The following is a 15,580-nucleotide window of genomic DNA, read 5'->3' as shown; positions in this document are numbered from 1 at the left end:
CCGGACGACCGACCGGACGGACGGACGGACGATCAAGCGATTCTACAAGCTGCATCTGACTATGTCAGATGAGCTAAAAACTCATCCTTCCGCTTTACAAATCACTGGTTAGACCTCATCTTGAATATGCTGTCCAATCTTGGAATCTCTATTTGCAGAAAGATATAATGTTACTGGAAAAAGGTGCAAAGAAGGATGTCGCGTATGATTCCAGAAATTCGTCATTTTTCCTATGAACAAAGGCTAGAGAAACTAGGACTTATAACACTGGAACAGAGAAGACTAAGAGGAGATCTCATTGAAACTTTCAAACTAATAAATGCCCGCCGAATCAGTGTTCGACTTGAGGAGACGCTTGGCCAACTTGACGGCTACTTCCGCTCTGCCATTCGACTGCGGGTGGTAGGCGAATGATATCCGGTGCTTAATACCCCAACGTCGTAAGAGGTCTACAGTAGTCGAGGCAGCAAACTCTGGTCCTCCATCAGTTGACAGCTCTGCTGGAACGCCGAAGATGGCCATGAAGTTCCTGAGGCGGTCCACCAGCCCTTGGGCACTGGCTTGCTTTGAGCCGGACGGCGTGGTGAAGATCTCGACCCATCCCGAGAGGCGTTCGGCAATGACGAAATAGTGGCAACTGGCAAAATTGAAGTAGTCCGCCACCACAGCTTCGAGAGGAACCAAAGGCAAGTGCGCAGGCGTCGACGGGAGACTTGCTTGCGACGGGGTGTTTCTGTTGCAGTCGCCGCATTTTGCCCTAGCGTTACCGATGTCTAGCGTTATCCCTGGCCAGAAGACAATCGCCCTGGCGTGCAGCTCCATCAATGACTGGCCTTGGTGTGCAGCTTGAAGGTTGTCGAGGACTTGGCGGCAAAGTGCTGGCGGAACGACAACACGATCATTGAACATCACCACGTCATGCGAGAGGTAGAGGGACTCACGGTAGCGCCAGAATTGTGCGACGTGTGGGAGGTCCTTGTGCTCGATGGGAAATCTGGCAACGATTGTGTCGACGAGGGACTTCATGGAGGCGTCACTCTCGGTGGCAGCGGCGATGGCTTCCCATGACAGCGATGTGACGTCCTGTGCTTCATGGCAGATGGCGGCGAGAGTCGCCTGCTCGGTGCTATCTTCGATTTGGAGGCCACTTAAGGATGCAGATAGCACGGTGAAGTCGATGTCTCTGCACTCGTCCCACCAGGTGTTCATTGGAGTGACCGGCGAAGGGTGACGCGATGCTGCATTAGCAGCAAGGTTGGTCTTCCCAGGTAAGTGTTCGAAATACCATGGCAGAGTCCTTTGGTTCAGGCAAAAGAGGCGGGTGTTGTGAATCTCGTCGAGGTTGCCGAGTATCTTCACCAGCGGCTTGTGGTCAGTGACTACCATGAAGTCATTGCAGCCCTGCGTGAAGAAACGAGTTTGCTCAAGGCCCAGGCGACTGCAAGGGCTTCGCCTTCCACTGGCGCGTAGCGCTGCTCTGCAGAAGAGAGAAAGCGGGAGCCTGCCAAAGTAATCTTCCAGCCGTCAGGGCAGCATCCAGGCAAACCGCTCGTGCAGTCGCAGTGCTGCTGTGGCAGGAAGAAGCCGATGCCACGATTGGAGAAGTCTGGTCTGAGGCACGTCCTCTTGGTGACGTCGAAGATCTCCACGCCGCGCTTGATGGCTTCTATGATGCTGATCTTGGAGGCCTCGAATGCCTCGTCAAGTTCAGGAGTCCAGACAAACTTCTGCTTGGGACTGAAATAGGGGCGGAACGGTGCCATGACGTCGCGTAGTTAGGCGTAGTTGGCTACCTGATTTACAAGGTTGAACCAGCTCCTGATGTCAGTCGTGGACGATGGTTTCGGGAAATGCCTGATAGCGTCGATGTACTTGGGGAGCGATTCGATGGATGACTCGGATGCCAAAACCTGCGAAGTCCACTGTCCTTTTAGCAAAATGGGTTGAGGACGATGCCAGCGTTGCCCACTGTCGACAAAAACTTCATTGTGCGCCACCAGTGCTGTCCAAGGTCCTCGCCGTAGTGGACAGTGTCGTCGACGCACCTTTCCTTACGCTCGAAGTCGGAGATGATAGCATCAATCCGGCGGTTGTAACCATCGCCAGACGAGAGAAAACGAGCGTGTGATCGGGGCTTGGGCAGGTCCATGCATGGCTCCGGCATGGATCTGCAGCATGACGATTGCCAGGGCATCACTAACGTCTTGGGTGATGAAGTCGCACTCGACAATAAGGCACTCGAATGTAGGCATCGTTCTTCAGCGATGTCATTGAACATAAAGAATGACTCGTTCTGTCACATCATAAATATGTTCTAGAATGTTCAACGACACTGAAATAGGAAGAGAAAGGAAACATGTAACACAACAATAACACAACTCCACACGAAGTAATTGACCCTACAAAATTCTTTACAAGATCGGAATACAACAGTACTCGTGGCCATAGCCTCAAATTGTTCACTCCGCGTGCACGACTAGAGTTAAGGAGAAAAAATGTCAATTTTAGAGTAATAAATCACTGGAATAACCTGTAAGAAGAAGCAGTACAAGCTAAATCAATTAACTCGTTCAAAAGCCATGTGGATGAATATGTAAGGATGGGGGTTTATACAAGACAGTAATCTTCCTACCCTTCGATCCACTCCAAACCTACAGGTGAAGGGTGGAATCAGGTAAATCAGGTAAATATAGCCATGCGTGGAAGAACTGGTGTTCGGCACTGCGTCTGGGGTTGGTGTGAGGTAGTCGATGCTCACAGTGTTGGTAATTTTCTTGTGTTAACATAAAATGCCTAACTAAAATCCCATTGTTTTGTTTTTGTAGGATATTGAAGAGTTACGAGAAAACTGTCTCCACTTTTACGCCACATGGAAAGTCTGGAATATCAGGATGTGACTTTGATACTGTGCAATCATATACATCTATTTTTCTCTCTCATTCTTTCAAGTTAAAAGACTGGAACCAATTACGTCCACTTCCAAATTATGGTGTAAGTAACATATCTCCCTGCATTGTATCCTAAATGTGAAGCAGTCGGGCTAATATTTTGTACGCATATGTTTATATTAGTTGTAGTAATTCAAGCTGAAATATATAACTTTGTCATAAATTAAGTTTCATTTCAGTTCTCAAAGAAAATTGGGAGTCAATATTCAATAGAATTTTTTTCTGTTGATGGTCGTTTGCATACAATAATGGTGGAACCACTATTTGTTCGGCTCCGGTAGAATTGCACAATTCCAGTGTTCAGGGTTTGCATAATATTACCTGTGTTTAGAAGGAACAAGCGTTAAATCTCAGCCAAAAAGTATCATGCACTCATGACAGCGATCTGTTAGACATTGGAAGAGAGCACTTCATATATAAGAATCTACCTGGTCTCTGCAGAAAATGTTCAACAAGGAAACCTATGAAACACGACGTACTTGAGTTCATACATCTGAAAGAACGCAGTAGTGCTTCCAAAGTTATGGCAGCTGACGCAGAAGAGAATGTTAGACAAGAGAACTTTGGCCACAATACCAGGATACGGCATTTCTGTACATCTTCTACCACGTTTGTAGCGCCGACCTCTTCAGAAAGGCAGATGAGTTTCTCCAGCGAGTCTGATTTGCTGCATAAACGTGCGAAGCACAAAGATTTGCATCGCGAGAACAAGGATTTGTCATTCAGTGGTGATGTCACAGCGTCTGACAGCAATCGTGGTCAAAATAACCCCACCTGTTGCCAGATGGCAACACACCACAAGGACGTCTCAATGCCTACACGCAAGCGGATGATAGTCGATGAATCTTCCACACATGACACGCATCCAGTCTGCAGTACTTCTCTTCCTGCCACGATTCGGGCATCTGAGAGTGACTATCGCGTAACACGATGCGATGTGGATTCACCAGGGGTGTTGGTTGAGGAAGCAGATATAGAGGTGAAACATTGCCCACTTTGCCAGCAGAAGTTTACAGCTGACATGACAATGCTAGACATTGACAATCACGTTGCCACATGTGTTGCACAGTCACTGGACGACGAGTCTGATGTACGAAGTTGCCCCATATGCAACATGAAATTTACAACTGGAATTTCACAGGTCGACGCCGATGGTCATATTGCTCTCTGTTTGTCAGAAAATGCGGTAAAATGCATTGTCATTTGCGTTTCATTACATGACAGTGCAAACATTGGCTGTGTAATGTATTTTGTGTAATGTGTGTTGTATCATAGTTCATTGCGATTAAATTAATTTTTACTGGATGAATCATTCTACCCTGTATTGTCACCAAATGCAATAGCAATTGCATACTACATTATCCGAGAATTACTTAGTATTGTGCTAGTCAAACACAGCATGTCAAAAAAGCAATGAGGATATCAAGAAATATTAGTGTTCCCCTATCTAAAAATATTTATTCCTAGACATAATTACACTACACAAAATAACAATCATCTCATCCATTATTTTAGTTTGACAATTTTAATTATTAAAAACGTTATACAGTTTCTATTTACACTTTATTGAATGCACATATAATACCAAAATAATATGGGCATAAATAATATATAGAATTCTGTCATTTCACCTCTTTTCAAAAATCATATGTTAATTAAACAACAATGAAAGCTGATTAGTTTCCATTAGCTAGGGGAGGGACATTCCAATAATGAGAGGGGGGTTCTTTACTCCCAATTCGTACCTTGGTAAACAATTCCAAATACTATCATTGCAAAAGGCTAAACGCCGCTAAAGAAAAGGAAGCAGTTTGTGAGTCATTTCTCCAAATGTTCACACCACCTAGTACTTAATCCACAACTGATATCATGTGCTTAAATGAGTCTATTGGTCACTTGTCTGATCTTGATTAAGTCAAGGATAGCAAAAATCCAGATCAGTTAGGTATTTTCAAGCCTCCATTAGTGAATGACAACAAACTAAGAACATGTAACATAACATGAATGTTACTAATTACTGTCACCGTGTTACTGCTGGTTGTAATGCCCCTAGGTAGGTGTCCCTAATCGTAAGAAATTATGCAGGTATCCCTTTGATGAGTAAAAGAAAACAGAGAACAAAGCTATTATCACCAAAGGCACCTAAGAATAATGTATCAAATATGTTTATCCTTAAAAGCATTCACAGTATTTTACATACAGAATACGAATGTTCCTGCAAACAACTTGTATATATTGAGATCATTCTACATTTTTGCCTGTCCTCTATTAATAATTCAGCAGTTGTCATTTATGAATAACAGTCTATTATTGATCTACAATCACGGATATCGTGGCACTTTAGGTTTTGCACATTGCCATTCCACCACTAGATGAGTGCAGCTGCCAATGATAGCACAAGTTTATATAAAAAAGTTATGCTCCAAGGTGACATTGTTGTCATGAGTGAGCAGTCACCCCAAAAAGTCTTGCGATGACAGTTGTTATGTCCACTCCCTCATTACAACAACTGGTATGCCACGTAATGACTGCGTTCAGAAATAATTTTGCTTTCTACACCTAGGGCATCTGCTTGAGCATGTTTTGACTATCACAGTTCAGGATAACTTTGTTCGCTGACTACTCAAATATGCAGAGCAAAGACTAGTAAGCAAAATGTTGTGCACATAAAAACCATTTACTCATCATAACACTTCAAAACTATCTTCATTACTTATTAACGGATGACAAATTTGCACATCCCTGATCTATGTATACCTGTATACTTCACATTTAATGTAATTATCACATACCGTCTATCTACATATTTATGCCAATTTCATACTTCTATCCACATGCCCCATATTATTTACTGTTATCAACCTATGCCGGTGCATGTGTTCAACTTTGAAATCTCATATGATAGATTTCATCGGTTAGTTATTCTGTCTTAGATGGGGGTTGGTTTCCAATCCTTCTCTTACCTGGGTAAGGCTGAAATATTTGGCCAAAATTTGTTTTCATAATTCCTGATGTGACAAGCAGACATGCACAGATGCTATGTCACCGTTATCATCCTCTATTTCTCTATGTGATGTCACCACCCTCTATGCTTTTATGTGACGTCTGCCACCCTCTGTATCACATCACCACCATATGTCTAATGTCACCACCCTCAATGTGACATCACCACCCTTTGTGTTACGTAACCACCTTCCACGTGATGTCTGCCATTCCGTGTGACGTCACCACCCTCATTGAGGTGTAACCACCCTTTGTGTGACATCATCACCCATTGTGTGATGTCATCACCTGTTGTGTGACGTCATCACACCTTGTGTGACATTACCACCCTTTGTGTGATGTTATCACCCTCCATATGACGGCTGCCACTACCACGCGTCGTCCGGACCTTCGTCGGTCATCAGTGTCTGCATGCGCTCCTGATAGAGGTTCTTTGCGTAGTTGATCTTGTGAGCGATCTTGCTGGCAACAGCTCCGCTCGCGCACTCCACGGCTGGTGACTGCTGGTTGTGAGCCGGATGACCAACGTCAACGAGCTGCTGCACGTTCGGCTTCTTGCTCAGGCCTGTCATCAGGAAAATGATCGCATGAGACGACTTAAGGTGCATTCTCATCAGTATAATATAAATATCCAATATACACATAAGGGCGTGGCTAGTGGGGTGGGGAGAAGGAGGGGGGGGGGCAAAGGAAGTTGCCCAAGCCCAACGTAGATACTATTACATGGTTAATAGCCAATGGTGGACTGCCTTTTCAGCAAACTGTTGTCAGAGTATTGTCATGACGGATTCAACCAAATTTATATCAGATGCTCTACTATAAGCCTGTAATTATTTCTTTAAAGTTCGGGACAGATGGCAGCACTGTGTTACTTACATAATATTATGTAGTGCTTACTGCCGGTGCCGCAACCCTCCGATCTGTGGTTGCACTGCTGCAGCTCTGACATGCGCACCAGCAGAAAGATGTTCTTATGTTGACGTGGGCCGCAGAGGAAGTACACGTTCTCACTGGAGATGAGACAGTGGATCTGTTGCGCAACGCCTGTTTGTTCATATGCAACCAACCTATATGTGGAGAATCGCACAACCATGAGTACGTTAGACGCTACGGCTACATTAGCATTTCAACAACCACAACATCTTCTTTGCAAAAGTGGTAAACTGCTGTCGTTCTACCGCACTGTGGGAATTGGTTATAGAAATAGTTAGATATCGTTGCGCAAACCGAGAATCTATTTAATAATTATTTTGTTTATCTTTTCAATTACCATATTTTATTTTATTTATTCATTAAATTATGTAAGCGCTCACATTTCTCTGTAGTTGTTGCGGTTGAGGCTATAGAGGAAGAGCTGGTCTTCAGCCTGTGCCTGAGAGTAGCACTGCAGCAAGCCTCCGACGCCAGAGCAGCAACGTGTCGGCCGAACACGCTGCCGTGCAGACAAATGACCGATGGTCAGCACCAGTATAATGTACAATAACACTAAAATAGTACTGTAATGCAACCAACCTGTGCCATATTGCATGGTGTGGCTAATTAGTGTGGCAAGGACGAATAGTTTCTATGTGCGAGCTCAGTGCTTTCATAAATGTTGATTTAACATTATATTTTATACTGTGTAGTGTGTAACATATATATGTTCACTGCAACTCACATGCCAATGAAACACATCCAGATTGCATTATACATTGTCTTGTAACATATTGGTGATTTATGGCATGCTCTTTCAGTGTCCCAATTTTTGTTTTGAATTTTGATTCAGGTTTAATGTGTGGTTAATTAGGCTTAAAATTCTTTATAGAATTTAATGCTGAATGTGATGAGATTGTTGTAGTACCTGGAACTCTTGCCGGCTATTGCTGCGGCTACCTTTGCTGATGGCGTGTGCTGTACCAGAAGCCATGTCCAAAAGCCCAACCGTTGGCTTGGTTACCACCCCAACAAGACCTTTTCCAAGCCCCGTAAATAGACCCTTGAAAAGATTCCAAGACACACATTACAGCAATTTCAATGTACAAACCAATGATAGTGTCAATGACACTGTAGCTCACCTTGGGTTTGATAAAAGAGGGAGGGGGATATATAAAACAAGAGTATATATGGGAGAACTCCCATTATATAGCATATCTCCCATTATATACTCTTGATAATGATATATGCATAGGTTTTGATGCAACAATAAATGTTTCAGATCTAAAAGTCTGAAATCTTGACGATAAATAATCGCTATTTTGGTTTTCGAATATCGCGCAAATATAAACAATAAAATATTCCAGCCAATTACTGTAACGAAGAATCTAAAACACAATATTACACGTATATAGGTACGATTGTAGAGTTGTTAACCAGTTAGACAAAATAAACGTAATAGGACGTTGTCATCTCTCCCATAGGAGTAACAACTGTTTTGGCACTAGCCTTACACATTCACATACCAAAATTTAACAAAATCGAATGAATTTAGATGGCCATTTTCATTTTTGCCAAAAAGTGGGCGTGGCTCAAAAGTAGGTCGACTGGCTTGCTCCAAAATAGGACAATCAAATCTCTCCCATAGGAGTAACAACTATATGCAATTTAAAACATGTGGGTCAAACGGTTCTTGAGTTATCGTTGACCGTAGCCAAATGTTGACGGACAGACGGACAGACGGACGTACGACGGATGACACCCCATGGCAATAGCTCATCTTGACGATGTCGAGGCGAGCTAAAAATAAGCTATCATTTTCTTTAATACGGTTTAGTTCTCAATTTCATTATAGACCTCTCAACCTACCCCGACTCCATCCCTAGCAGCACCCTCTATGGGCTGCATAAAGACGCTCGTGAGACCGCCAACGACTCCAATTCCCAGGCCCTTCAGTCCAGCCTTTAGATGTGCCCCGCTGCTACCAGAGTGCGCTCTGATCTCCTCGCGCATCTCCTGGTGTCTGTCATCCATAGAAACCTTTCCCAGTGTGTCAGACAACGAACCAGTAAACTGCAACACAGCAACAGCCATTCTTGTAGATCATTTCATAAGATTAAGCACCACGCGTGATAAGCCGAGTTCATTAGCTTTATGACCTGTACCAATTAAAAATAGTTAAATAACATTTAGCTGCAGAGAAGGGTAGTGCTGCGTGCACACGTTGCATAAAATCAACTATCGCTGCATTAGCTGAAAGATACTGTACTGGTAAGAAAACCGTAGCTAGCACGGAAGCTGGCTGGTGGTAACTGAGAAACAGAAACCACACGAGAGGGAATCAGAGCCAGTACTGTACTCAGACATGACAGAGAGACAGAAATCATGTGAGGGTGTGGGTGAGCGCAGTACTGAGCAGACAAACCCTGGCAGTGGAGTTGGACACTCCGTGGGCGACGTTCTTGAGCAGACCTCCGACATTACCCTCACTGATGAGCCCGGAAAGACCTTCAGTGACGTCGTTGAACAGTCCGAGTGGGTTGCCGAGGAAGTCAACGGAACCCAAGATGGCCGCCGCCTGGCTCTGCAGTGACTGAAGAGTGAAGACACGCGAAGGGTACCCATTAGCATCTGAACACTTTACGTTATTTTCTTCCCAGTGGATAAAAAGCTTTCAACCAGTGGCACCACTGTCTTTACAATGAGGAACAATAATGCTGTGTGCACTCATGGAGTCTACCATAGGATATAACAGATACAAAACGAAATCAACGAGCCCGTCCGTTGTGACCCTATTCCTCCTCTCTCCCCTTATAACATTATTAATATTAATTAACATTATTATTATTATTAACATCCCACTCTGCTCATTTATAGTCATTATGTTATCTAGCCATCTATCTGCCTAACTACCGTGTAGGTGAATAAAATTTCCTCGCTCATCTCGTGGAGCAGGTATTAGGACTCTCCCTCGCACTGCTTACCTCCGTATAATGCTTCACGATGGCTCCCAGCAGGAAGCTGCTCGTCTCAAACTGGTGTCCGCGCTGGAAGCGGGCGAGCTCGATGTCCGCATCCCGGAATCCGATGAGCGGGATTCCGGCGAGCTGCTTGATGGCGTAAAGGTCGGCGGGCAGCTTGCTTGAGGTCAGCACGCTGAGACGCAGCTGTCGCGCATCGAGCAGCAGCATGCCGAAGTAGTAGCGTTTGCTGTGCACAGACGTCGCCATCGTCAGCGACCTGAAGTCAAGATGAGGCAATACTATACAATGAAGTAGTAGCGTTTGCTGTGCACAGACGTCGCCATCGTCAGCGACCTGAAGTCAAGATGGCAATTTTGTTGAATGCTCGTTTATATGTTATTATGACTGTTACATATATATTTATGTTATATACTGACTATAATAATAATGACAATGATGACGATAATTTCCACGATGACAACACTCAATGACAATGAGGATGATGATGAGGATGATGATGATGATGATGATGATGATGATGATGATGATGATGATGATGATGATGGTGGTGGCAATGATGACAATGATATTCAACGATAACGATAGTAACGATGATGGCACTGATGATTAGTGGTACCTGTGCGCATCATAGTCACTCTCCTCCGGTTTTACAAGCTCAGGGTCTGACTGATACCAGCCGAAAAATTGCAGAAGCTTCCAGAGCACACGTTCCTCGATCTTGAGCGATATTGGCTGGATTGACATAATCAGGTACTGAAACATGAGAAATGATGCTTTGTGTTACGGGGAGACTCAACAATCATCACCGACTAAACTAGCTTCTCAGACTTAGGAGCACATACACACGTAAGCCCAAGCAGGCACGGAGACATGAAGACACGATCACAGAATAAAAATCGATCGGGATCAACTGTGGCACCTCGAATATGTCAGCATTCACGCGCTCCTGACTCGGGATCTTGCACGCAGTGATGTAGAGAGCAGGGAGGCACTGCTGCATGTCCTTCCGCGGGTTCGGTGTCATGTGCAGTAAGACAGGCTCCTGCGAGCCCAACAGCTGGTTATCAACCTGGAACAATGAAGTCCGAGTGTCAGTCCAAGATCAAGTTTTCAGCACAAATGGGTGACTACCTCGGGGCTCAAATTTAAACGCGGCAAGTGCCATGTTTACTTGCTGTTGTGCCCCCTAATTTAACAATACCCACTGTAATAAAACACCTGGCTGGCCTACATTGTTTTCCTCCATGCCCTTCCAATAACTTCCATGTTTTATATGTATTCATCTTTGCCCAACGTACAAAAAGCATTGTTAATAAGTTGCTTTGCTAACTCTTCTTTGAAGAAATGAGTGTCTTGCTGTCCTTCGAAATAGCTGTGGCATTCTAAAATAACTAATAACTGACCTATAGCAGCACTTGTCCTACGGTGAAATTTAAACTTGACCTAGCTATCTGGATCCATGAGACAGGAATTCTATACTTTGTAATGTCTTACTATGTAAAATTTGTAAATGTTAATAATGCTTATGTTAATGAATATCTGCTCAAATAATTTGTTCTTACATACTTACAAGTAGTAGGTGTTAACATACCTGTATGTGGCGGATGCTGCAATTTAGTGTCTCTTTTGCACTGTTGATCGTGTACTCGCAATCGATATCAGTTAGATGAATGTAGCACAGCTCTTCAGAGAAGTGGTTGACTAACGAAACGCCTAGCCCCTGACTCAGAACGACGTGTACCTACACATACACGAACACATTACTAAACTAAATGCAAAATTCACGTAGGTAAGTATAGCCAGTGTTGCTGTAGTATAGCCTAAGCTAGTTGCCTAGCAGACTCATGCAGACATTCTATTAGCTTCCTACTCTATATCAAGTGCATGAGATGCACCGAGTGAGAGAGTAATGTCATGAGAGCCTACATGTGATTAAAATGCGTGATACAGAGTCAGTTATAGAACTCTCCCACCAGTAATACTTTCCACGGAGGCTATATATAGCGGTAAATTACCTCCAGGTCTCTTCGTGGCGCCACCTGTGGTTTGTTATCTGCATCAGGAGAGTCCATTTCAATTAGCTTGTGTTCCTGAATGATGATCCAGTCCGACATGGGTCGACTCACCAGTCGCTATAAACAGAGGTTACCCCCTCACTCTATTTGTGGTGATACATACAGCAAAGCAATAAATACAAAGACACCATTATTAGGCTATCCTTGTATTGGTCTTTTGAAACAACATGTAAAAGGAATTATTACTAGCCTAGACTCTTCCATTCTAGTACGACCGGTGTGGCCCCATGGATCTCGCTACAGGGCTATACTACGACATATGACTAGAGGTAGAATTTGAGAAGAATGTTTACAAATTAGAGCATTGGCAGAAATGCCGTCCATGGCACAATAAATGAAAGTGTCAATGACACTATAGCTCACCTTGGGTGTGATAGAAGAGGGAAATGATATTTAAAATTTGTGTTTCATTTATTATGGACCAAAATGTGATCAAATGTCCTTATTCCCTGTTTTATACTAATAGAAATTTCACTGTTTTGTTTCAGGGTTAGTTTTGATGCGAAAATAAATGTTTCAGATCTGAAAGTATGAAATCTGGGCGAGAGATGGCGCTACGCCTAAATGATCGCCATTTTGGTTTTTGATTATCTCGCAAATAAAAGCAATAAAATATTCCAGTCAAATTACTGTAACGAAGAATCTAAAACACACTATTACACGTAGGTATGATTAGGTAGGTAGGTAGGCAAATTTAACACAATCGAATGAATCTAGATGGCCATTTTCATTTTTGCTAAAAAGTCGTAAAAAATTTTGGTTGAAACGTAGGTCAACTGGCGTGCTTTAAAATAAGACGTTCAAATCTGTCCCATAGGAGTAACAACTGTATGCAATTTGAAACATGTGGGTCAAACGGTTCTTGAGTTATTGTTGACCGTAGGCAGACACTGAAATGCATAATGAAATTGGCAAAATCTACCTAATTTGCATAATTTAAAAAAAATATCAAAACCCCTGTGATATGTTTTGGGGCCAGTCCTTATTCATTCACATACTAAAAATTTGCAAAATCCGTTGAACCTGAACTGACTTATGGCCATTTCCATTTTTGCCAAAAAGTGGGCGTGGCTCGAAAGTAGGTCAACTGGCGTGCTCCAAAATAGGACGTTCACATCTCTCCCATAGAAGTAACAACTGTATGCAATTTGAAACATGTGGGTCAAATGGTTGACACCCCATAGCAATAGCTTATCTTGACGATGTCAAGGTGAGCTAAAAATCACCCTAGCTGGCAAAATAAACTTCTACTCTTTAACCAGCCAGCCAGCAATTTACATTTAAATCACCATAACATGGTAAATTGGTCCCTTTATTGTGCCACAGACTGCAGCATTCCCGGCCATGCCATAATGATTCTTCTCAAATTCGAGCTACTTCCATTCCAGGTGAACCGCGCATCCTACAGGGACAGCATCGCACAGGCCCTCTCGTTGCTCGGACTTTATTCGAACGAAAAATAACCGAAATCACCTCCTCGCTACCACTCACGTTGTGCATCCGGTCGGTGACCTGAAGAACGCGAGTTGGTCCGCTCGCGACGATTGCCACGGCCAAACACCCGGAGCCCGGCCGCAGCTTCTGCCGCCCGATGGCCTGCTCGATGGGAATGCCGCGGGCATTCAGTCCGCTGGTCACCGGCTGCCGCCGCCCCAGCAGGACATCGGCTCCCTGGCGCATGATATCGCTCCTCACCTGGACGAACAGCCCCGGCAACGCCGGACAGCACAGGCGGCCATCCTGCGTGCGAGAAATCATGTCAATCGATATGGTGGTGGTGCAAAACACGTGTCATCAGTGTTGAGGACAGATAACATGTGCTATCAGTGTAAGAAAGACACTATACCCTGTCAATAGGTATAGAGATGACAGACATAGACCATGACATAAGCCTGTCAGATAGGCTCACATGTCCTACCCAGTTCACTAGTGACCACCCGTTGCCCATGATTTCTGTTCCCCATTTGATTCCTCAGTGTGCTAGGTCATCATTCCTAACTTGACCATCTCTCAATTAGAGTCCACCCTGGCCTGCTCAGTAACCCTCCTCTCACCCCTGCTTGCTTGGTCACCCTTACCTCACCCCTGCCTGCTTGGTCACCCTCCCATCACCTCTACCTGGTAGGTCACCCTTACCTCACCCCTGCCTGCTTGGTCACCCTTACCTCACCCCTGCCTGCTTGGTCACCCTCCCATCACCTCTACCTGCTTGGTCACCCTCCCATCACCTCTACCTGCTTGGTCACCCTCCGATCACCCCTGCCTGCTTGGTCACCCTCCCATCACCCCTGCCTGCTTGGTCACCCTCCGATCACCCCAGACTGGTTAGTCACCCTCCTCTCACCCCAGACTGGTTAGTCACCCTTACCTCACTCCTGCCTGCTTGGTCACCCTCCGATCACCCCTGCCTGCTTGGTCACCCTCCGATCACCCCTGCCTGCTTGGTCACCCTCCCATCACCCCAGACTGGTTAGTCACCCTTACCTCACCCCTGCCTGCTTGGTCACCCTTACCTCACCCCTGCCTGCTAGGTCACCCTCCAATCACCCCTGCCTGCTCAGTAACCCTCCTCTCACCCCAGACTGGTTAGTCACCCTTACCTCTGTGAAGCTCCATGTCTGCGTGCGCCTACGTCGTTCGTCGGGCTTGCGTAGCATCAGCCGCGCGTACGAGTCGGGCTGCGGCGCCATCGCGTCAATGTCGAGCACGAGAGACTGCCGCTGAGCGACGGGTCGTCGCGGGTCACGAGGCTCGCTCGTTCCCTCATGCTCCAGCATCGCGGCCGACGTCATGCGCCACAGCTGCGAGCGGCGGCCGGGCTGCTTGCGTGCGAGGATCACCGCCAAACCCTGCGGCACGTCTAGCACGAGCTCGCTGCTCGTGACGCCGGCACCCATCCTGCTGCCTGGAGACGGGAGTTGAATTACATCGTACGCAGTGGCGGGAGGCTGCATGATACACGTGGAGATGCATGAACCATGCATGAACCACCGTGAGATGTGTGAGAACCATAATAGCTACACTGGTGTTTCACCAATCAGACATTTCAGGGATAAAAACATTATCTTGTATGTGTGCTGAAGAATGCATAGTAGTCATGCTTCCGAGAATCTTCCCAGAAATTGTTACGATCTGCCTAGAATTTGCTAGCAACTTCCCAGAATCTGCTGATAATAGCCCAGCATTTGCTGGCACTCGCGCAAAATTTGTAGGAAATCACCCGGAATCTGCTTGCGATTCACCCGACACTTATTCACGAAGACACGGTCGGTGTCTGTGCAGCACGCACCCGGATCTTCTTGGAATGTCGACGTGACTGCGATGTAGAGAAAGTTCTCGTAGCACAGGTCCTTCGATGCCTCGCCGACCGAGCTCAAGCTATAGGACGCGCTAGTGCCGCCCGACACGCTGCATGTGATGAAGGGGGGCAACGTCGGCTCGTCAAACGCGTACGGCACCGACGTACGTGCGTTCACCCAGCTGCGCAGCCGGTCATCCACCACCTGCAGGCAGGAGGATACACTGACAGACATCGGTATCTGTGTGTGTGCGTGTGGATCACAAGGCACGTATTTGTTTGGAATAGCTATGATCTGGCTTTGGTCAGCTAATATGTATAAACAAATTATAGTTAAATTAGATGATTATATGTTTAATA

General features: G+C 45.3%; 3 protein-coding genes across 3 annotated transcripts in view; 1 reads left to right on the top strand and 2 right to left on the bottom strand.

Annotated features, from left to right (window-relative positions):
* The window catches only part of LOC106807892, a 43,483-nt gene extending 39,237 nt beyond the window's left edge, over window positions 1-4,246 (top strand). Inside the window, exons 2-3 of the mRNA XM_014810399.1 lie at window positions 2,826-2,991; window positions 3,280-4,246. Coding sequence (XP_014665885.1) covers window positions 2,826-2,991; window positions 3,280-4,206 — 1,093 coding nt within the window. The 3' untranslated portion in view covers window positions 4,207-4,246. The remainder of the gene's footprint in view (window positions 1-2,825; window positions 2,992-3,279) is intronic.
* A 2,073-nt stretch (window positions 4,247-6,319) lies between these two features.
* Window positions 6,320-14,819, bottom strand: LOC106807885 (vacuolar protein sorting-associated protein 13D-like). Its single transcript, XM_014810377.1, has 13 exons — window positions 14,523-14,819; window positions 13,414-13,662; window positions 11,863-11,979; window positions 11,439-11,588; window positions 10,767-10,916; window positions 10,464-10,600; window positions 9,848-10,103; window positions 9,289-9,456; window positions 8,733-8,936; window positions 7,792-7,926; window positions 7,265-7,383; window positions 6,849-7,018; window positions 6,320-6,516 (listed from the first exon to the last, which is right to left on the bottom strand). Exons 1-13 carry the CDS (start codon window positions 14,817-14,819, stop codon window positions 6,320-6,322), a joined length of 2,349 nt encoding a protein of 782 aa, XP_014665863.1.
* Window positions 14,820-15,068: 249 nt separating this feature from the next.
* The window catches only part of LOC106807884 (vacuolar protein sorting-associated protein 13D-like), a 77,122-nt gene continuing 76,610 nt past the window's right edge, over window positions 15,069-15,580 (bottom strand). The window contains exon 46 of the mRNA XM_014810376.1: window positions 15,069-15,529. Coding sequence (XP_014665862.1) covers window positions 15,069-15,529 — 461 coding nt within the window. The remainder of the gene's footprint in view (window positions 15,530-15,580) is intronic.

Source organism: Priapulus caudatus, unplaced genomic scaffold (assembly GCF_000485595.1).
Source record: "Priapulus caudatus unplaced genomic scaffold, Priapulus_caudatus-5.0.1 Scaffold240, whole genome shotgun sequence".
Lineage (NCBI taxonomy): Eukaryota > Metazoa > Priapulida > Priapulimorpha > Priapulimorphida > Priapulidae > Priapulus > Priapulus caudatus.
The sequence above is the reverse complement of the archived record's forward strand: the minus strand, read 5'-3'. Positions and strand labels throughout refer to the sequence as shown.

Coding starts and splice junctions, on each gene's coding strand:
- LOC106807885 (XM_014810377.1), bottom strand. CDS start 14,819: ATGGGTGCCGGCGTCACGAGCAGCGAGCTCGTGCTAGACGTGCCGCAG. Junction 9,457..9,847: donor TCGTGAAGCATTATACGGAG/GTAAGCAGTGCG, acceptor TTCACTCTTCAG/TCACTGCAGAGCCAGGCGGC. Junction 7,927..8,732: donor CTGCTAGGGATGGAGTCGGG/GTAGGTTGAGAG, acceptor AATCTTTTCAAG/GGTCTATTTACGGGGCTTGG.